The sequence below is a fragment of the Hydractinia symbiolongicarpus genome, chromosome 3 (genome assembly GCF_029227915.1).
Source record: "Hydractinia symbiolongicarpus strain clone_291-10 chromosome 3, HSymV2.1, whole genome shotgun sequence".
Classification (NCBI taxonomy): domain Eukaryota; kingdom Metazoa; phylum Cnidaria; class Hydrozoa; order Anthoathecata; family Hydractiniidae; genus Hydractinia; species Hydractinia symbiolongicarpus.
In genome coordinates, this window is record NC_079877.1 from 15,293,129 (window position 1) to 15,316,683 (window position 23,555).

At 31.9% G+C, this 23,555-nt stretch overlaps 2 protein-coding genes across 3 annotated transcripts; both read right to left on the reverse strand.

The window, feature by feature from the left end:
- Positions 1-1,933: 1,933 nt before the first annotated feature.
- LOC130635933 (uncharacterized) lies at positions 1,934-7,040 on the reverse strand. The gene is made up of 5 exons (XM_057445463.1): positions 6,794-7,040; positions 6,095-6,244; positions 4,630-4,657; positions 3,739-3,784; positions 1,934-3,618 (listed from the first exon to the last, which is right to left on the reverse strand). Exons 1-5 carry the CDS (start codon positions 6,804-6,806, stop codon positions 3,385-3,387), a joined length of 471 nt encoding a protein of 156 aa, XP_057301446.1. The 5' UTR covers positions 6,807-7,040; the 3' UTR covers positions 1,934-3,384.
- Positions 7,041-7,191: 151 nt separating this feature from the next.
- On the reverse strand, positions 7,192-23,174 carry LOC130635932 (uncharacterized). 2 transcript variants are annotated; one of them, XM_057445460.1, is made up of 9 exons: positions 22,988-23,174; positions 14,965-15,321; positions 9,799-10,095; positions 9,312-9,695; positions 9,137-9,241; positions 8,980-9,004; positions 8,864-8,894; positions 8,388-8,793; positions 7,192-8,304 (listed from the first exon to the last, which is right to left on the reverse strand). In XM_057445460.1, the coding sequence occupies exons 1-8, from the start codon at positions 23,037-23,039 to the stop codon at positions 8,392-8,394; spliced, it is 1,653 nt and encodes a 550-aa protein (XP_057301443.1). In that variant the 5' UTR covers positions 23,040-23,174; the 3' UTR covers positions 7,192-8,304; positions 8,388-8,391. The 2 variants fall into 2 exon arrangements, with proteins under 2 accessions (XP_057301443.1, XP_057301444.1); XM_057445461.1 differs by having other exon boundaries at positions 9,369-9,695; positions 22,988-23,173.
- Positions 23,175-23,555: the final 381 nt, after the last annotated feature.

A 23,555-nucleotide genomic window follows, 5' to 3' on the forward strand; every position in this document is an offset into this window, starting at 1 on the left:
TAGTTGTCAGGGTATCGAGTTTCGGGTATCAGGTCTTGCGTATTCTGTATTAGTTTTAGAGTATTTTTTCCCGGGTCTCGAGACCCAAGAATCACCCAGGGTATCGGGGCTCTTGCCAGATTTAGTGTCGTACTAACCAGAACGGAGTTAAATATTCAGTTATACACGATTCATTATTATTTGTTTTTGCAAGAATCTGAAGCCTGTATCAGGGACTTAGCCTAGCTATTATCTCCCCCTTTCGGAAAATCATTAGAAAATCATCGGCCAATCACCATCTTGCTAGATATGATAAGTAATTATCCTACAGTAAGCAATGATATATAAAAGGATTTGTCCATTGCTATTATCATATCGAAATAAAAGTTTGACAACGAAACGTTTGGCTATATTCAACGTACCAATAACATTATCATAACGTCAACGCTTGACATTAGTGCGGTGCGTGCAAGCTTTTATATAAGAATATCAAATTCTAACCAGGTTGGTCACTATACTCTATTGCTCTAAACAATGATCCTATTGCTTTTAACCTGAAATCCTACCCAGGATATCTTATAAAGCTTATTTTTATAAAATAAAAAAGCCTTTGGCAGTTAAAATGTAATAAAAAGAATCAGAAGATAAGGGAAATAGTCCACATTTAATTTTCAAAAAATTTCAGAAAATTAAAAAAAAATTATTATAACTGTGTTTTGATAAGTCTCATACGATATTCCGCGGCCCGTTCTTAACTTTGAGATCGCGCGGCTTGCATAAATACCGCGCGTGTACTCCTTCGCAGAGTTTTAATTCGAGTTCGTGTAACTCATTAAACAGGCCCGCGTTTTCATTGACTCGATAATTCAAACAAATGATTCTCCAGCCCTTACGACGTAGAACCATTTTCAGGCGTGGGCGCCTTAAATTAATGGGTCATGACGTAATGAAAGTTCAACAAAGGTTAAATTACAATGGAAACTGAAAGTATGACCGATGGTTTAACGACGGACGTCGGAAATTGCGGCTTAAATCCTGAGTACTTTCTACAATAACATAGCTTTATTTTAATTGTTTAAATCACTCTACTAATTAAAATATAAGCATTAGAAAGAAATTAACTCAAGGACTCTTGGCAGCATTACATTATAGACGTAATTACTGAAAAATCAGTGTATTCGTTGGGATGAAACAAGCGAAATATCCGACATGTCGTGTATCAAATTTATACGGCAAAGATGGTAGCAAACTTTAACAAAACGCACATAACACGTTGAGGCGAGGATTCAAAATAAGCTGTGAGCTAATAGTGTAAGCTGTGTTGGTTTGAATCGTTTTTAGTTTTTTAATAAAAAATATAAACAGGTTTCTCATGCTTTATTTATATTTATATTAATTAAACATAAAGAATCTTTTTTAACTTCAAAACGAAGTATTTGTATAATTTATGATTTGAATTATTAGCAACGACAAAAACAAAAAAAACATTCAGAAAATACGTCACAAGTACGTCGCAGGTGATTGAAGAGATCAGGTGGTTCCCAGAACTTTCGCTTTCTCTACTTCAAAACCAAACCAAAACAATGCGTCAAAGAGGATCATTAAAAAATTAATTTAACCGCAGTTCGAGGATCAATTAGTACTATCGGTTTCACGTGATTACCATAAAACGCATGAAGGCAGGCCATGTTTTAACAATCAGAAAACTAAAAATAGGTTAATGGCATTTTGTCACAAAATTTACCTAATGTCATTCTTAAATCCTCCCTTTTTGACTTGACATTTAACATTGAGTAATACATGTATTGAAAAAAGGGATACTGTCATTGCCGGTTGTCATGACGATGCGCGCCTATCGGATTTTAACACAACACAATAAGAAAATAAGAACGTATTTGTCTGGCCTAAATATTTGCACGTGTTTTATTTTAAAAGAAGTAAACAAAACAAAGGATCAACTTGGAAACTTTATTTTCATTAACCCACAACAAATATAACAATATTACCGTAGTAACACAAAAACATAATTAACCCGATAAAAAGTAACACAACACGAATTTCGACATATACTTAATACTTAATCTTAATACATTTGACAGCAATGTAAACTAGAACCCAGGAAATGTTTCTCGGATGAACAAAAGTAAATATAAGTGTATAGAAAGAGGGATGAGATGATAGCAGTTTCTTTAAAATAAATTTCACCATATACACCGTCCTTTTTTATAAGAAACACAAGTTCCCTTAAAGCAAGGCTGGGATTAAAAAATAGACAGGTCACTTGTTTAAAAGGATTTAAAGGTATGAAACATTAAAGTTAAGGAACTTCCGGCATGACATAAAAAAGTTTTGTTTCTTACATAAAAAAAACGTATATATGGAATTGAAAGTAAAAACTTAACACGTAAAACGTATTTTTGAGGGTTATTTAAAACTCCTGTGTTTCACCACGATCAGGTTACCTTTTGTAAGAACTTTGTTTTTGCCTCAAGAGTCAGATTATTTTAATGAGTGACAACTGTAAAATGGAATTCTAGTTTCATGAGCCTCAAACTTTAAAAATAATGAAACTCATAAAAAATCCCTTAATAAAAAAAACAATAACAAATTTTTTTAATCTATAATTAAAAATCTTAAACATTTTAGTCAGTAGACTACATGATCAAATTGGCTTTACTTTACCAAAAGTAATAGCAATTTGTCAAAACGCTTTCCTAGAATTACAGCTAACTAGTTTTACTTTCTCAGTAATTAAAGCAGCAGATTAGTTTTACTTTTTAGAATGTAGAATCAAAAAAATTCAAGCAAATTATCAATTGACGCCTCTACTGAGCCTCTACTCTACTCTAAACGCCTCTACTTTAAAGTTAGAATATACTGAAGATAAAAACTAAGAATTATATCAAGACAAAAGGATAAAAGTAAATTGAAATAGTCGTGCAGTTTCATATTACCTATCCCTTACATAACAATTCTATAGCTAAGTGCAAATAAGAATCTCAATGTCTAATATAATACAAATGCAGATTTCGAATTAAAAAATCAAATAAAAAAATGTCTTAAAATACTTAAACCTTGAAAATCAACCGTCCCTGTAAGTAAAACTTTACAAAGCAGGTTTAATAACTGACTGCAGCAAAAGTTAACACAAAGACAGCAGGACTGCTTGCACGGAACACCTTATTAACACTTGAGTACGCCATAATTTAGAAACAATTTATAGGCATGCTAAAATCAGGAAAGATGTAGAAAAAAACAGTGAAATTTGAAGATTCGAGAAGGATTGGTTTAATCTACCTATTCATTCACATAAGCGACAAAATATAATCAATTTCTCGATTCCTTCTTTAATGATTTTCACACAGAACTCGCCCTTAGCACCAGCCAGAGGCCACCGGCCACCTCTCACACCACAACACCACTTGAAATCCCATCTTCGTATTCGTCCGGTGGCGTGCTGCTCGTTGGACCAGAAGCAGGATAACCATCAGCATCGACTTGCATTTGCGCGTAATCACTTTTTACGACTTCCGGTTTAGGTCCATCTCTTCCACCACCACCACTTCGGTCAACTTGAGCGTAAACTTGTTGATCACGTTTCTCTGGAGGTACTGTGACGTCTGTTGAGGCATAGTGCACCTAAAAAATACCACACAAATCAATACAGTTCAGTTCAGTAGTTATGGTTGTCTTTAAACATACTGTTACTCTTAATATATTTACATGCTATGCAAATGTGTTAAAGAGAACTATGCTTACCCCTTCTTCTGTTGATTTGGTCGTTTTCAAGCTTTTCATTTGTTCACTGCAATGTAAAAGTTAGGAACATGAACAGGTGAAATGGTAAAAAAATCAAGTGTGGAATTTTTTCCTTTACTTTAAAGAAAAGTTCGCACTTCAAGCTGCATCTTAATTTCAGCAAAAAAAAATCAAAAAAAATCAGAAGTTGTAGGTGATTTTTTATACATTAGCTTCAGGTTTGTCTCTTTAATTTTCGATTAAATATCCATGCAGCAAAATCAGGATATAAAGATTAAAAACTTTCACAAAAACATAATCATGTTATGCAACAAACAAAGATGGTGAAACTGAGAGGCTATTACCAAAGTTGGGGAGCCAGTAATTTTTTGTTGATGTTAAATCAAATCTTGTTGTTCAAACAAATGTGCCTTAAGAGAAGAAACTCTGTCAAATACGCAACTGTTTTTAAATATTTCGCAATAACTCGCGAATTTTTTTTCTCACAATTGGACTTTGATGTTCGCTAAATATCGTCAAAAAGGAAAATTCTGAGGTCATTGCTATACACACGTTTTATATGCCCATCGTTCAGCTTGCATTAAAATGCCAATTTTCATTAGGTCCTCTTAAACGCATCTCCCAGCGGTTAGTATCAGGATAGACACAATAAAATTATTTTTCTAGCACAACGCCAGTATTTTGGCAGCTGTGGAAATTCAATAATTCAACCGCTAAATGTCCCCATAAGGAAATTTCTTTTAATGACGAATACAATGTGAGAAAAGGCTGTCATCTTTTATGTAATGGCAATTAAGAGGGTAAGCGCCGACATTCAAATGTTGGGAGCTGCGGCTGCGTTTTAAGGAACAATTAATTAACACAAAGCTGAAAGTAAAACAAAAAACTAACCTTGTATCAGTTTTGGACGGATGATTTTCTGCAACAAAGTAGGAACAATATAAAACGCAAATAAAATTAGAAAAAGGAGAAAAATCATATTCTTTCGTTAAACGTAAGCTTCAAGTTTAAATTGCACATTTGGATTCTGGTTATTTAATAATGGAATTTTAATTCACAGATAAATAAGGGTTGTATTTTTATTTTTGCATGTTTTAGAATTTGTATCGTTATTGTGTAAACCATTTAATTTTATTAGTTGCGTTAATACGAGACAGCCAAAACAAAACTTAAAATACAGTCCAGCCCTGTACCATTAAAAGTTAATGTTTAAAAATGTCAATTTTAGAATTTTAATACTAGCTTATAGACCAATATTGCACAGCTAATAGTTTAAGAATTAGTGCTACCAATCAAAACGAACAAAATCTTGTTGTGTTTAAATAATTATTGAATATTGAATATTAAAGTTGTAAGTTTTATGGTTTTGCCGCATTTTGAGCTTAACTCAATTCAATCGAATATAGGTTAAAAATGATGTAGCTATTCAAAGTGAACTACTATTTTTATGACTGCCATAGTTTACAGACACAAAGACATATTTAAGAATTTAAAAACTTCAACTAAAGTGCACTTGGAATCAGATGGTGAAGACAGAAAGAAGCATGTATTTCATTGGCTAATAACAAGTAAAATACGGTTTCCTCTTTGATGAGGCTTAGATTGACATTTCATTGAAAAATAATTTCCAAATCAATTACCTTATTGCACGAAAATAAAGAAGCAAGTAATTAACGGGTGATCAATTAATGCCATCAAAAATTAACGCGAATTTCAGAATTAGATTTTAAAGTGTGTGGCAATTTACGCGAATCAACGAATCTCAAATGGTATTTGATTAACCCAAATTCTAACAAAGGTAGACAGGTTCAAACTGAGAAAATAAAAAAGATAGAATGAAATATCATCACACGTATTTTATCTTTCTGTCAAAATGCTCAAAGAAGATTACTGAAAAGGGTTATTATTGATTTTACAGGTAGTTGACAAGTTGTCAGTGATACCTGCTGCTTTCCATCCTGCTCTGAGTATCTCATGTTCGAGATTAAAAATTCAATATGTGTGTTCTCTTTCTATTTCTATTAATTAAACTATATATCCACGAGTTATTTCGAAGGCGTTTAAAAATTATTTTTAAGTATTAAGGTTAACGGGGGATTTTTTAGCCCACACATTAATTAACGAAGAAAAAATTTACGCGAAGAATAAATTACCGGAGCTTTAATTAACGCGAATTTTTAAAATTTGCGTTTTTCACTTGCTTCTTTATTTTCGTGTAAAGGTAGGTTTATTACGCTGATTCCAATCACACACTGAAGCTGAAATAATTTTTATTTAAAAAAATGAGTTTAAAATGATTAAATCTTACCAAGGTTAAAGTTTTCCAAGTTTTTTTTAATACTGCTGAGTTACCTACTTTTCCATCGTAAGAACAGAACTATGCCAACCACAATCAGTGCAACGAAAATGATGCCACCAATTACAGCACCAGCTATGATGCCTCCCTTTCCTTTGCCTTTATCAGTTGGAGTTGGTGGTTCTTCGGTTGGCCCAGGGGTGGTTGGTGCTAAAATTAAAATCATTAACGAATTAAAACGTTTCACCCTAAAATAGCATAGTTGGTTGGATATAACAAATAAGATATTAAAGTACAAATCTGAAGTTTGGCATAATAAATAAACAAAAACGTAAATACTGCAAACGTCAATTAAAGAATTCATTAGTGCATTGGTGAACGAAAATAAAACGAAATCTTCACATGGTGGAAATTTATTGCTTGAAAATATTATAATTACAACAAAATTTAAGTTGTGCATGTTGACAAGAAAGCTTAAATATATTTTTCTTTTCTGGTCTTTTAATTTCAAAGAGAAGCACAACTTATTTAATGTTGCAACTACATTATCTTCAAACAACGTTGTTACAAGTGTTTCGATTAATTTGCAAAGACTAGCTTGACATCATGCACAACTTTTACAAAGTCATTTGTGTAAAAAAGTTAAGTACAAAAGAAATAGACAGAATTTTTGGTAACATCTAAAACAAAGAAACAAGAAACAAACATTATTTTAGATTGTCAAGGAACATAATGTTTTCAAAAATGGCAAACACATACCTTGTAGCTGCATACTGGGACTGATGGTTGCATCAATCCTTGTAAAGGATGCATTGCGCTGGCATACACAATTGATGGAAAATTTATCGCAGATAATCTTTTAATATGACGATTGTGTTCACTTAGCCACATTAGATTGCTTTAAATTATTTACTCATAATAGCCTGCATACAAAAGCGGATTGAAAAATACTTACACACGTTCAGAATCCTTCAGAAAATGTATCGCATTTTGCAGCTAAATACAACGCGTTCATAATATCGCATCCAAGTTAAAGTCGTTTGGAGTCTGAAAAAGGAGTATTTTTCCTTCTGGAAAAAATATATGCACGCTGCAGCTATGTTTAGCAAACCTGTCGCAACAACCACCAACGTGACTTTTAAAAAACACATACTATCTTTTACAACTACATCGTTTTATTATAAAATCACCTTACATAAAATTATCCATAAAATAAACTTCTAATCAGTTTAAGATCTACAAAAATTACGAAAATACCATATTACCCATTCCCTCACAGAAATGCTACTAAAAATTCTATTTATGGTGCCGTAAAAAGAAAATGGAATGGAAATAGTACTAAATACATCTTACAACAGATCTACACAAAAGTATCACATAAAACTAACTTTAGGCTACCACAAGTTGAATCAAGAAAAAAAAGAAGTTGAAAATACCATACACCCACCCTCTACAAAGATACAGAATCTCTAATAAAGCTATATACATAAGTTCGTTAATCAAAACAATATGAAAATGAGATCAATAAATGTTATTTCTGTTAATGTTACATGAAACATTTAAACGATATTGCTCTTAGCAGAACTAAAATTGAAAATTGACTCAAGTAAATATAAAAATCAATAACAAAATTAAAAAAATTATCTTATCTATAAACAACGAGATCTTTTATCAAAATTAGCAACACAGCTGTACATAAAATGACACAATTTTTGCTCTTTGCATGTATAGTAAAAAGAAAACTTAATTTATTATGGAATATTCTCACTCTGTAGAATTTTTTTACGGAATGTGATTTTATTAATTCGCCAGAATCCTGCATTGTTGCAATAGCTTTCATTCTTGGACTTTTAACATAAAATCTCGCTATTAAAACTTTAAAAACAGAGCTGGCTGGTTCAGCATTATTGACAGAAAAGTAAATTTCAGATTTCGAATTCAAACGTGCCAAAAACTATATAGAACAAATACAACAACTTCAAATACGGTTTCTATCTTTTAAATGTAACTTTTCTATTCACAAAAAAATATGACCCCATAAATTTGCACAAGATAGAAAGTTATGGATTGGTTTTTGGTAAGCATCAATCTATCAATTTGAAAATCGCCCGTTTTACAATAAACTGCAACAAGATAAAAACTAATAAATGCACGGGATTCCAAGACACATAAACGTATTTAAATTGATATTTATATCAATATATAATATTTATACTACAAAAATAGTTTGCATCCAGCGATCGATATTGCACTTATCCACGTGACAGCCTCTATAACATAAACCAAATGCTTTTTAAAACTTTCAAAACGGAATAAAAATTAAAGGACGTTCTCGGATAAATTATCCACCTACCTGCTTAAACAATCACACCTTCATGATCATCCTCATCTGGTGGTGGTGAACGCCCTCTAGACGAACTTTTGTTTTTCATAATTGGGGCATAAGCAGGTGGTTCTGTGCTAGCAGCAGCCCGAGCTCCATCGACATTGCTACGTGGTGGCGATGGTGTACGTCGTTTGGCTCCCTCTCTAGGCTTAATAACTGGCGCATATGTAGGGGGCTCACTAGCTTTGGCACCATCAATAGGATAGCCCATAGCATCTACTTTCATTTCAGCGTAATCTGATTGTTCCGGTGCAGGTCGGGGACCAGTTCTACCTCCGCCTGGACCAAGTTCGGAGTAGATTGCTTGCTCAGGATCATCTGGATTAGCTGGCTGACGTCTGTTTAAATTAGTTGGATCGGTAACATAATTATTCTATAATGAAAAATTTAAATTAGTATTTTTTAAGAAAAAAAGGTTAGAGCGATAATTAAATTATCTTTACCTCTTCCCCTGTCACACGCATGGCATATCCACTAAAAATAAAATGCGATGTCAAAGTATGTAAACATGTAGTACCTAAAAATAGTACTACATAATAACCATTGAAACAGAACGTACCTATGATTTCCTGTGCCATTCTTTTCTATAAAATAGAAGAAAACACTACATTAAATATCACAAGGATGATTTACTAATAAAAACACATTTTTATTAATAATAACAAGTGTATTTTTAGATATCATGGAAAAATTATGTCGGTAACTCTAACACTTACTTTTATGTTTCAATACACACACGACAATGATAATGATGATGATTACAATTAGAATTCCACCCACAATGGCAATAATTAAACCAATGTTGCTGCCATCACCACTTTCTGCAAAACAACAATTATATAGAAAGTATAACAATAATTTCAACGAAACCGGCAGCAAAAAGTTTCATACTTGTAATAGCCGTTCCCTTAGTTGTTGCCTTACTATTCATACTGCCTGTTGTCTTACTTTTTGAAGTTATCGGGACTTTTGTTGTTGTTGTTGTTGTTGTTGTTGTTGGAGGTTTAGTGCTAATCTCACTAGTATTTTTTTGTCCAATACTTCCTTTGTATGATGCCCATATACTAACATTGGTAACGATGGAAGTAACTGTTGCATTGCATAAAGTAAAATTTGTGTTGGGAGTGGTGAAAGTGTTGTAAATAATCCCTTTATCAAGAAATTGCAAATGGTAATTCATAATACAGTTTCCAGTATCTTCCCCACACCAGGCGACATAAATGCAACTTGCATTGTGTCTGTATGATTCTTCAAATAAAACATTTAAAGGTTTAACTAGAAAAAAAACAAATATAATTCAAATTTCGAAAAAATAAATAAGAATATTAACAAAAGAAAATGAAATCCAAATCCAAATTATGCACAAATTTTTGCTTACATGTAACATCAATTGCAGCATTTCTTGTCACACTTCCTAATGTGTTATTTGCAGAAAAAGTTATATTTTTTCCACAATCTGTACGGCTGATACTTCGAGTTTTGAAAGTATATTCATAATGTCTTGTTGCAGTGTTAATTACGCTTACATTGTATGACTTTTCAAAGTTGTCTTCTCCTACTCTCCATTTACCATCAGGTTTCGGATAGCCACAAATGCCTTGCCTAACTGTTAAAGTTTTGGTTTCAATTACTGAGTAATTTGATTCCAATGCCATACCACACCAACTTGGTTTGCCTATGACATTTTATCAGCAAATTTAACACAAAACTGAGTTGATAGTCATACTGGATTGTGGATACTTGCATTGAAACATCGAAAATGTCTTAAGTACCTCATAAATCACAAATTAAGCAACAATAAGGAACCAAATACCAACTTATCTTAACAAGTATATACTGCAATTTGCAACTATCTTAGATGCAACACACTTTTTTAACAAATTCCTAACACATTTAAAAGAAAGTTTCTGTGGCAGAATGAATGCAAGTTGTAAATGAAATAAAAGCGTAAAGTGTTTACATTTACTTTCTCATTATGAGTATTCACAATCCATGTTTTTAAGTGCACTTCAGCATAGCAAAATAAATTTATTATGCATTGTTCATCACCAACTTTAACTTGCACATTGTTTTCTTGTTGGTTGTATTTATAATTTTTCTGGGTTTTTTTACTTTTGAATAAAGTCGGCATAAAACGAAATTAACATAGAAATTGTCAAAAGAAAACTGTAGCAATGTAAATGCTAATTGAATACAATGTGGACGAAAAGTATAAAAATTGAAGATTATACGTTATTTTTTAAATTCAGAAACAAGAACATTGCATGTCACAAAACAAAAGATAGATTGTGTCAATAAACAGGATTATATAAAAGACATACAAATAGTTTTATATTTATGACATGGCCATCAACAAAGGTACTATGAATAATCTGGTTTAAAGTTATTGAGCCTGAAACTTATAAGGGAAATGCAATGTCTTATAATAATAAGAACTCAGCATAATTTTTGTGCCTACGCTTTCTAGTAGGACATGTAACTGGTAATTAATTTGCAAATCCAAAAATCATGAAAGTGTTTTTTGGAGACAAAATCTTCACAAGTTGATATTTTGAAATGAAATATACTCAGCATGTGTGTTTTGATAGTGATAAAAAGTTAACATCGAATTTTTTTGATTTCTTCGATCCACTCAAGGAAATGATAAAAAACTAACTTTGTTATTGTTTTATAATTTGTGTGTGTAAGGAAATAAGAATTTTGGGAACACTTAATGTTTCTTCAGCCATCATAGAATGTGGCTATTGTTACAGGAGAGATATTAACAGGACTTCCTGGAAAGATATGAATAATTTTTTAATATATTGTGATTTCCATGCAATTTACTGTTATATTTCAATCTAAAGGTTATTTTGTCAAAAAAACCATTTTGATATTAAGAAACTTTGCACTAAATTGATGTCCAACACGTAGTTGTAGAAAATGTAATGATAGAATATTAACATACTCAATTTGTGAGTTATCGAATCGTTGCATGATATTTTTTTATATGTGGCGTTTCAGCGTATAAATAAAACCTGAAGTTTATAACTTTTAAATTTTTATTTATAAAGTAGTTTTTTCTTTCATTTGTTAATATTTTATCACTTTCTTACTGCCATTAAACAAATACTTTACTTTTTCTAAATCTTTTTGATCGACTATTATTATTCATTAACTCTTTCGTTTTTTTAAAATGGATTTTTCTTAAAAATGGATAAGATGGGATAAAAATGAACAAATGTTATACATTTTCACCAATTTGTTCATTTTTTATCATTTTTCTTTTCTCTTTGTCATACAAATTATTTCTAGAACTGTTTCGCAATCTTCAAAAGACACAATTTTGATTTCCTAACAGCGTTAACAGCATGAAAATGTGTTCATGATTATTCTTGTTATTATTTTATCATTTTCTTTTAGATAATATTTAGTACATATTCTATTTGGTGTTTCTGTTAACAGTTTATTGTTATTGACAATTCAAATAAGAAGTTAAACCATCTTTTTACGTATGAGAAAATTGGAGATAAAAAAGACACATTTAAAGTTCAGAGTGCTTATTTTTACCATTTTACTATTCTTTAACCCCAAAAAACCTTTAACTTACCAGTATACAAACAAAATTTGATCCCTGAAAATTTCAACTTGAAAAATTTAACTGTGTCCATTTTATAAATTTCTTATCATTTTGTTTCCTAAATTGTTAATAAATTGCCTTTAACCAACAATAAAAAACACAACTCTTTAAACATGTTTTAGTTTTATCTATCTACTTAAACATAAAGCAAATTTGGTGCACTTAGTTATTCCAATTAAATTATGGATAAAACGGTAACAAAATTTGGTTTTGCAACATTGACCTGAAAATGAACCAGTGTTTCATGAACATGTAGATAATGCACATTAAAGAAGAAGAACAGAGTTTAAACGAGGACTGGAAATTATGACGTAGTTTTTGCTAGCATAAATAGAGATAGACAAAAAGGACTGGTAAAATTAAAGACAACAACCACAAAACTGTATGTTTTAGAGGGAAAATCAGAGCTTTTTCCCAACATTAACAGTTTTGCCCAAATTTACTTTAAACATATTTTGTTCATCATGAATGATGTGTAATATGTGTGACATATTTATGAACTGTCTTAAATACAGCAAGTAGTCTGTTGCTAGCCCTTTGATACGCAAAACATTGTAAACAGCAAGCATTTGAATCATATACTTGTGTCAATATAAAATTTTAATTTGGCTTAGATTTTTACAAACAGTATTTTGTTAAGCTAGAATCCATGTACATAAATACTTGTTTTAGAATGAGTTGTGTTCATAAGGAAGAAAAATAGTAAATAACGCAGTTTGTATTGATGCAATACTTTTAGTTAAAAAAAGCCACAGTTACACTAACGTTTTGATATAAAGATATACTTCTGACATATTTTGAACAAGATATTGGGGCTTAATTAATGTTTAAAAAAATAGGAGAATTTTTGTTTCTAAATGGGTGTTTCACATTTTTTTTGACACTTTGATAAACCTGTATTGTAGTATTGTATTTGACTCACTTGTACCCAAACGTCTAATATTTACATTTTTAAAAATCTGCAACTGCAGGGGCTGACAAAATAAATTCCCTGAGTTTCCCTGAGATTTTGGTCGTTTTAAAGGCATTTTCCCCTGAAACTGACCTGGTTTTGGTACCTTTTTTCCCTGAGCAAATATAAGTAGAAAACGTTGAATGTCAAATATAAATCTTGTTACTCAACAAATTGTAACAAACAAAATCTAACAATATAAACATGAGTTGCAAGTGTAATAAACAAAATATGGTTTGTAAAAACTCTTCAAATATGGGAAGATAAAATCAGTCAGTTGCCAACAATGAGAATCAGAAAACTAAAACAAAATATGAACAAGTGCAGTAAAAGTTACCGCATCTTAAAAATGTCTTCCACGTGGACAGGGATAGCTAATAAAAAGAAATATTATACAACATTTAAGAGTTTAATAGAATATGCGGGTTAATGCAGGGGGTATAAGACTCATTTTCAAAACTCATTTACCAAAATTAAATTTTCTTTCTTTTTTCCTCAAAACTTTCAACTGTTCCTCCAAATGTCGGACCATATTGTTATTGCTCGATCAGCTACAGGCTTACTTTCTGTCCACCTTGTGGTACAAAAGGCCATGAGGAAGATAGTGCTTCCAGTTGTAGTCTCGTAGTCATCTTGCTGAGCGGAAAAGTCATGGAATAGTTGCCATGTACCTTTTAAAGTGTTTTTAATTTTCCAGTCTGAAGTTTTAGCACCAGTTTTTAGAGCGTTGTTGATTGTATGGAGAGTACAAGTACCAATGTTAATGAATTTTATATTAACATTTGGACCATCCGCAGACACTTGTATTATTTTAGATGGGTCGAGTGTTTCTGTTGATTTGTTGAAATGTTCAATAAGATCATCAGATGCCGCATTACCAAGAAAACAGTACATAACTTGCCATGACAAAAATATATTAGAGCTGGGGATCATCAATAGGTAAAATTATAACCCATTTAAAATTTAAAGGTCACTTAGATTTAAACAGATTTAAAGCATAAAAAGGTGGTAAAGCTGAGAAAACAATTCCCTGAGTTTTCCCTGAATTGGGTAAAAGAAAAAATCCCTGGGTTTTTCTGAGTTTCCCTGAAATTTTCTAAAAAAGGACCTTTTTTCCAGGTTTTCCAGGGTCTGTCTGAACCCTGTATCAGGCTTTTATGATGGTTATGGCGATCTGCTAAAGGTACTTAATGAAATTCTCTATTATATAAAATTGGAAGTGAATTATACACTTCATAATTTGAGGATAAAATACTCCTTCAGTGTGATTTCTTAATTTTCTTTGTGGCTTCGGCATAAAACCAATTTCATTGTAAAGTTGGAAAGACAGATGTGAAACACAACAGGGAGCAGGGCACACAAGCAGCAAAAATATGTACTCAAGACTTTTTAAATGACAACTAAGCATAAAACGGTGATAATTTTAAATTTCAGAATTTTGCACAACTTGCTTCCTTTGCAATACAAAAAAGATCATTACAAAATAACATCAGTAATACACAAAAGCTTAAAAGCCCTTAATATTATGTCATTCACCCATGCAGCTTTTTTATGTAAGTTTCCTAGGTCGTGTAACTTTTTTTGATTTCTTCTTTTATATATATTTTAGACTTGTGCAAATTTTTTTGCAGCACAAATAAAATTCTGATAACAACAAAACCTTAAGTTGCATGCAATGCTTGTTGCTAGGGGTTCAATGTGCCACTTCAAGAAAAAAGTTATGACTTACCTACCATAATTAAAGCAGGAAATAAAGTTTTCAACTTACTTAATTACAAAAGCAATCAATTAAAAAGAAAGAAACAAAAGAGAACATTAAGTTTTTATTACATTTGTCTTTAGTTTGCTTTAGTCTGGATGGGAATGTCAGTTCAAAGTATATATTCATTTAAAAGTATGACACAAACGAAAATTTAGTCTACAGAAATTAAAACAAACAAACAAAAGAAAAGAAGAAAACCAAAATAACTCACCATTAACAGTAACCTGAATTTCGGATGTTTTGACATCAGGTTTAGTGCCAATGAGAAAAATTGCTTGAAGTTGAAATGTTACACTATCAGTGTAACTTACATTCTTTAACATCAATTTGTATGTCGAGCCACTAAATGTAGCAGACAATCTACCAACACCAAATAAAGTGTCTGCATAAACTGACGCAAGTGGACTGCTACCAGTTAATATTTCAGAAGTGATGTTGGGCAACACATATACTTGCAAACCAATGACACGTTCACCAGCTGTGGGACTTACTGTCCAACTTATTTCTAGCATTTTACCACGTATCACTGTTACATTTGATGCTTCAGGTTCAACTGTTCCTCCAAAACCTACAATAAATTTGCAATTAAATATGAACAGTAGTACAATTAATCTGTCATGGTACAGGTAACAGCTCTGCAAATGTCCTTGACAGGGACTTAATTTCTATTAGTTTTTGTAGTCTTTCCTTGGAACAAGTTTGGTTAACAGAACCATAATTGGTTTCATTAACCCTATATGTGCTATGAATAATTTAACAAAAACAATACATTTTGTGACATAATTAGGCTATCAAAATCATTTCTTGAAAAATTTGTGGACAGTGATGACTGTGCATGGTGGGGATTGTACGCAGCGACAATGGTGCACGCAAACCTCATTTATCATCAACAAAAATTTGTGCACCCAAAATAATCATGTAGTTTTTTCCATTTTCGTTTTCACATTTTTAACCTACAGAATTGAGTCGAATAAATAAATGCATCAAGTAATGTTGTTTTAATCGCATGATTCAGATCACAGATTTTTTTTTTCTTTTCTTCTATAAGCCCGTTTTGCACATAGTATTATAAATTAAGTTGACAAAAATCTAAAAAAGAAAGAGAAAAAGAATTTTTTTTCGTGTTTTATTGTGAAGGAGTTTGCTGAATGATTCTATTGATTGAAAGTATATGACAGTTATATTTGAAATAAGGCTAAGAGTCAGAGTGATCTGACACCAAAGTTTTTTAGAGTCATCCTTAAAGTCCTTTTTTAGCAAAAAGTTGAAATAATAAAATTTCATTATACTTATAAAGAAAATAATGACCTGTCTAATGATATAGCAAAATCTAAAATGTAACATTTTTACTATCCAAACACATAGAAATTGGAAAAAAATATTTCTCTTAAAAAGGCAGCGGCAGATCAAGACCACATGTTGATTGATTTTCATTAACATTTTAGCCAACACGTTGATTTGCTATACCCTATAAAAACACTGACATGTTAGTAAACATATCAACATATTCATTCCTTATTTAACAACTTTAACACCTGGCACCTTAGCATATTTTCCATTGCATTTCTAATAGAAAAAATTCACTTAAAAAATCCACCTAAGCAGAAAGAAATGAAAATGATTCATCATTTAAATTTCAATGAAGTCAGGTGGCCTGTTTATAATAATAATAAAAAAAAAATGGGCCATTATGTTTTGGACAAAAACTGTAATAACAGTTTAAACATTTTTTGCTGATGCCAGCAAAACCTGCAAAAATATAAAATATCTGTTGCCATAGCTGTAAAGATCTCGAATTGTTGATTAAGAAAATATAAAATATCTGTTGCCATAGCTGTAAAGATCTCGAATTGTTGATTAAGAAAATGTATAGATGCCAGCAAAACCTGCAAAAATATAAAATATCTGTTGCCATAGCTGTAAAGATCTCGAATTGTTGATTAAGAAAATGTATAGGAATATGTGCTTTTATCAAAAAGTTATGGAAATATTGAGTTTTTTGATAACATCATCAATGCATCATTCCAAAATAGATTTAATTGGGTAAGGTTTTCAATCCTTACCCAATGTTATTTATGATCAGTAAATCCATCTTTGTTGCGTTAGTATTTGTTATATACAATTTTGGTTACCATATTTTTTCTATTCACCGCCCTGGTTGTTAAAAATTTTTAAAGATGCTTAGGGGGCATTAATTAGAAAGGGGCGTTTATTAAAAAATTGTTTTTAACATCTTAGTTCTATTTCTCAAGATTTTTACAAATCTTCAGTATTGACATAGTTGTGTCGTCTTCATCTTCATCTACATCTATTAAATTTTCTTCATTATTTTCCTCTTCTACATAAGAGTCAGCTAGTGCGAATGGGTTTTTTCGTTCAGTTCATCAGCATTTCTTAATAGCTGGAACTTTAAGAACCAGATGCGCAAGGCTGATCTTTCTTAAAACAGTGGATTAATTCGGGCAACTACTAAGTGCTGCAGTGCAGGTTTCATGTTACCGGCTTCCGTGTACTGATGTACACCATTTGCTAACCTCTAATCATAAAACTCCACAATATGCCCCTTGAATGGCTTAATCCAAACAACGTGAGGAGGTTGGATGTACGTAGTAAATCCAGGGCACATCTGTTTTCATTTCTTTCAACAATTTTTTTCACCACTTTGTCATGTGAGCTTTAAAGGTATCCCAGGCTAACAGTATTTTGTGAAAACTAAGCATTCCGATAACTTTTCTCAAATATTGATAAAACCAAATCCCCGTTCGTCCAGTCATTTGGCAAAGATGTCACTACACATTGACATTTGAATTCCATGTTAAGTGCTTCAGATTCCCATTTTTGAAAATCGTGTGACAGTTACAGTATTGGGAAAAAGGAAGCGGAAAGTGGGTTTGGTAGTCCCGACCAAGATTAATATTTTAACCAAAGACAAGAAAATAGCAATGGCATTGGATAGAGAAATCCAAAAAAAAAAATTAAAAATCTTGTTTTGAGTTGAAACACAAGGACAAAAAGTTTATCAAATGTTTTCTGTTTTTTTATAATTAGCTTAAAGAAATAAGCAAAATTTGTGACAGGTTAGCTTCATTAATTCCGGAATGTACAATTTTCTAATTTTCTAATAAACACCCCAGGGGTACCATTTTTAATTAAGTGGGCGTTCAATAAAGAGGGGCATTAAAAACGAGAGGGGTGTTTATAAAAAGGGACGTTAAGGGTTAACAGTTGTCAACATGAACAATCAGTGGAGCCAGATTGTGCACAAGCTGGTGTGCCAAGTGTTAGCGAAACCACACCGCCTTCCAGTAATGATACTGACAACTGTCCTAGTAATTATAAAAAAAGAAAGTTATTTGTACCAATTCACGAAACAACAAAAAAAGCAAAAACGCGGAGGGAGGAAAACATCACTCAACGTTTATGTGATATTAACAATGCACTTTCAAATGATCCTAAAGAAAAAATATTAGATTTTTTAAAAGAAGAAAGCGACAGACAGCAACAACGTGATGACAGATTCATGGCACTTTTGGAACGCATGGTGACAATGCCTGTCCAGCAGCCAATTGTTCAACAACCAGTACACCAGGCATATACACCATGGAATTTCATGAATTCCCCACCCCCTCATTCACAACAGCACCATAGTCATGCTAGATATGGTATGAGCAACCATCGTATAAATATGGATAAAGAAGGACCAGTTTATGAAAATTTATAAAGGTTTTTAGTTATTGTAAAATATTATTTTAGACATTAAAAAAGTGGATCAACTGATAAATCAATGTTACGTGGAATAACGTCCCCTTTTTCAATACAGATATTGTGCAAAACAACACAAGCTAAACCCATTTTTTTAACTGTTTCCTTATGACTTTCGCACTTTTACGTAAAATTTGCGAGCGAATCTTTAGTTTACCAAATGCACCTTCACTAACCATTCTAGCACGGCTAAGGCGGTAATTAAAATATCTTTCGCGCTCTGACAAAACAGCATCACCATATGTTTTTGTTATCCATGTCCTCATAGGGAAAGTGCCATCTCCTAAAATTAATAGAGGAAAACAGATATCTTCGATGTTACACATTAAAACGTCACCAGAAATAATCTTTGACCACAAGTTTGCTTATTGAAATAACGTGGAGTCATGAGTGTTACCAGGTGCACCAAGACTTGCCCAAATAAATCTGTATTTAGCATCAACTAGGGCTAGAAGAATAACGTAGTAAAATTTTTTAAAATTATGGTATTGTTTCATTGACTCTCCTCCTCCAGGTGGGCACTTAATTGGTAAATGAGAGCCATCGATGGCTGAAAAACTATAAGAAAACTGCCATTCGGATTCCATTTTGTTCATTTTTGAATCAAAGTCTTCCTTTGTTTTTGGAAAATGTTTCTAACAGCGTCAACCCATATATTTTCTACTAATGCTTGGCAAACTTCTTCCACGATCTTTATAACAGTCAACTCGCCTATTCCTGACATTTCGGACAATGTGTAATTATAATCTCTAGCTAGTTTATATAAGCATATTGCAAGGCGCGTGTCTGGACTAATTGGTTGTTCTGATGTTGTTTGCTTGGAAATATGAGCCTCAATGTTAGCCAAGATATACTGAAAAGTTTCCCTACTGACCCTGAAAGTTTCTTTAAATCTTTTATCAGAATACTCGTTTGAAACCATCTCCCACCATCCAGCATTTCTTTGAAAACGTCTACAACATTGGATCCTTCTTGGTCTGTTTAAACATTATGCAGCTTTGAAACCAGGTCACAACAATCTCTGTCTGCGATGAATCGCTGATACCAAAATCAGCATAATTCTTCTTCTTCTTGCATACCAGGATGCTTTATTTCTTAAATATTCTAAAACTAAACAAATGATTTCTTCTCTCGCCATTACTCTTTCCTTCAAAATACAGCATGAAAGGAAACACGTAGATTTTATTTTGTTCATGGTCACACTGACCCTTTTACAATATTTTACTTTTATTGTGAAATTGAGAGGAACAATAAACCATAGATATTTTAAATGCATGGCATTTAGTTTAACTCACTCCATGTCAAACTAAATACCAATGTCACTCTTTTGCCGATTTTAATTTAATTAAGTTTCGCACGGCATGAGGCGTCTAATCTAGGCCTAAGTATAATCTGCTGTATATCTTTCAAAACAACGCAGGTATATTCTGTATAACTTTGGAAACAGTACAAGAATAATTCTTGCTGTACAGCTTTCAAAAAAACACAAAAAAAACTTTTGAAAACAAGCTTTTTAACATGCAAGCATTTTTATCTTTTCACCTTGAGTACCAGTTACATTTTTTTAATGAGACAATTTATATAATATTCCTTCGCAACTAAAAAATATAAACTGCGTGCGTTATGCACAAATACCTAGAAAATGGTTGTCGTAACACCCTCCTCCGTTGTTGATTTATTATTATTATTACCATATATTCTTATTTTTCCATAAACTTTCATTAAATTGGACATTCGCTAATTTAACATTCGCTAATACAAGCAAAACATAGATAGGAAAATATGCTTGTCGTAACACCATCCTCCGTTGTTGGTTTTTTTTAATTCTTTTGTTGTTCCAACCGACAAACTGTAAACTACTATCTACTTTGCCCGTAGAACAAGTAATTAAGTTGGAGTCACCTTATTTCTACAATCCAATTTCTAATAAAAATACAAGATGCAAAAATATTTTTAATGTTATTCACAATCCATTGCGACAATCACAAAAATAGTGATGATCGCGATAGCATCGTTATTTTTTTATACATCGCGACTATCGCGAAGCTCTTTGTTAACATTTTTTCTATCGCGATGGTCACGATAGGATCATTCGTGTCACGCATGATAAGCGCTCACGATGTTAGGTGTCCTGATTCCAGTAGTGTAGCTGAGAGGGTGTCGTTTTATCGTTGTACAGTACAGTCTGAATGTAATCTACCGTGTACACGCTAATATCACACCTATGCGTGGAGGACGGCAGTCGTTTGTCTTTTGTTATAATTAAATCCCTTGAGCATTTTGCGAGTTTATATTTGCGTGTTAAAAAACAATGCGTTTGCAAAGAAATATTGGAGCAATTATATTTCTTCTAATAGCGAGATGCATTGTGTAAATGTATTGATAAGCTATTCCCTTACGTATTAGCGTGAAGTAATTAAATAATAAAAATCGAAGTTTTGTAATACATTGTGCGAGAATATATTATTGTTTTAATTACTTAAAAAGATTCCAGCGCGTTTAATCTAAGAAACATAGGAGAAGCATTGTTCACCACTATTTAATGCCGCTTTTTGTTTTTAAACTTTTAAAAAGGGATCTAAAAAACATTTCTATGCCGCTTTTTGTTTTTTTAAATTTTAAAATGCGATCTAAAAAAAGCTTAATTACTGCAATTAAAATTTTCAAAAGAGTTCGCGCAAAATAGATTGCTAAAATTGATCTTGCAACCTATTGTGATTAAACAATCAATCGTGTGGGGTCATTGGTTATTAGCGAGGCAATTATTTTCTTAAAAAAACAAAAGCTATCGCAATGTTATTGTTCTGTGTAACTATTCATGTGAGTTTCGCGTCCACGGTAGATTACATTCAGACTGTACTGTACTGTATGCAATGCATTGTTTTCGGCTAGTCAAGTAATTTGTAAACCATTTTAAATTGTTGCCCCAAATAGCATAGGATTTTAGTTTAGATAAAAGAAAAAAAGCATTTGAGAGATCAATGAATACGCCTAGGGTAAACAAACTTTGATTAAAGGATTCCGACAATTCACTTATCAATTCCATGACTGCGTGACCTGTTAAAGGATGCTTTTAAAAAACAAATTGTTTCGAAAATATTGTTTTGCCGTAGATGATAATACAGACGATTACACATTATTTTTTCAAGAATTTTTAAAAAGCATAGCAATACTGAGATAGGTCTATAATTAGTGACATCGAAATTTTTGTCTGGTTTAAATACTGGTATCACTCTAGCATTTTTTAATTGATCTGGAAACTGTCCATACTTAAAGGAAAGACCAAAGACATAAAATCGAGATGGTTTTATAATGTCATAAACTCTTTTTACAATATTTACACTAATGTCGTCATTTTGTTTGACTTTAATGATGAGAAAGCACTTCGCATTTCCTTTCTGCTAAGTTCAGATTCACTTATTAAAGTATCGCAATTACTTAAGAAAGAGCTGTGAGTTTTTTCAGAAGAAAAAAATTGTTAAATATCTTTTTGATGTGTAATTTCGTTTTTAATGATAAGATGCTTTGGAAATTTTTCAATATTGTCTTTAGTTGTGCCATTTTTTTTAATTAAACTCCAGGCTTTTTTAGTATTTCCTATTGATTTCGCTATTTGATCTGCACAATACTTTTTTTGCGTGCTTTTTAAGTTTCTTAAATGTATTTTTTATAGTTATTGTATTTGTTTTCATTTGAGTAAGTTCTTTTTTTCAAAAATGCATCATACAGTCGCTGCTTCCTTTTGGATGATTTAATGAGTCCTTTAGTAATCCATGGGTTCTCTAAAGTGCTTTTCTTTATACTTACCTTTTTTAGGAAATGATTTCTCATGGAGATTAATAAATATTCACAGAAAAACATTGTGCACACCATTATTATCCTTAGTTTCACTTACCAGCTCCCAGTTGGTTACTGAAAGAGATTTTATATGGAGCATTCATTGATCTCTCGTTTAAAAAATGTTGGGGTAGATAAATTGCAAGAAGATTGGAAAATTATCAGACATGTTAGAGGTTTAATCACCCCAGTTTAGTAATCGTTTTTATGAAAATTATTTGTGATTATATTTATCGCATATTTGTATCACATACTCGTTCCTAGATTTATTCCATGACAAATTAGGGAATCTGGAATGAAAGCAGTCTTTTTGAGTCTCTGGACATGGGAGCTTATTAGAAGTAGGGCTAAAAAAAGATTAGGGCTAAATAAAGGAACAAGGCATAAAAGAAGAATTATGGTATATAATTTAAGAAAGATGGTGAGGATAAATTGATGAATTATAAAGCAACTAATAGCTTAAGTTTCCTGGCAATTACTTTAGTATTGTTTCATGAGGAAACATACATCAATAATGTGTGTTTAAAGTTCTTACTTAGGCAATACGAAATTATGGAATCCCATTTCTGTTTACCTCATAGCTGGCTATCTGGGGTACTGGAAAACTATGTATCATAGCAGATAATACAACTTACCATAATTAATTAAACAAAATAATACCACTACAAACAGTAAAGCTTTGTACATTATTGAAGCTTTATTCTTTTTGTGTCTGTGCTCAATGACACTCTTCTGACTGTCACCCGTCTACTGTTAATTAAACTGTTCTCTTCCACAAATTGGCCGATCTTACGAAGTAGCCACCAATTTTGTTTTCAATCTTCTACGCCTGTTTGTTGCGTAAATATACCCCGGGTTCACGCTTTTACCAACTTTCATATAGCGGGTTATGCGCATGCACACCAGAATAGTATAAACACGCACGTGTTATTTTTCTGTTCTAATTTGTTGTTAGAAGATGTGAAAAAAGTGCAGAGTCTGAGAGCACGAGTTAAAGCGCTTTTATTAAGCCGCTTTTACATGATCAAACTTTATATGACATACTATATGATCATATAAATTTGATCGTGTAACATACGTATATGACAAAAATTTCTATGACCAAATTTTTAAAGATAGAACACGTCCTATATTTTATATGATATATGATCATATAAACCTAAGGCGAAATTTAGCGAAGTTAATTTTTGCAAAGCCTACTTC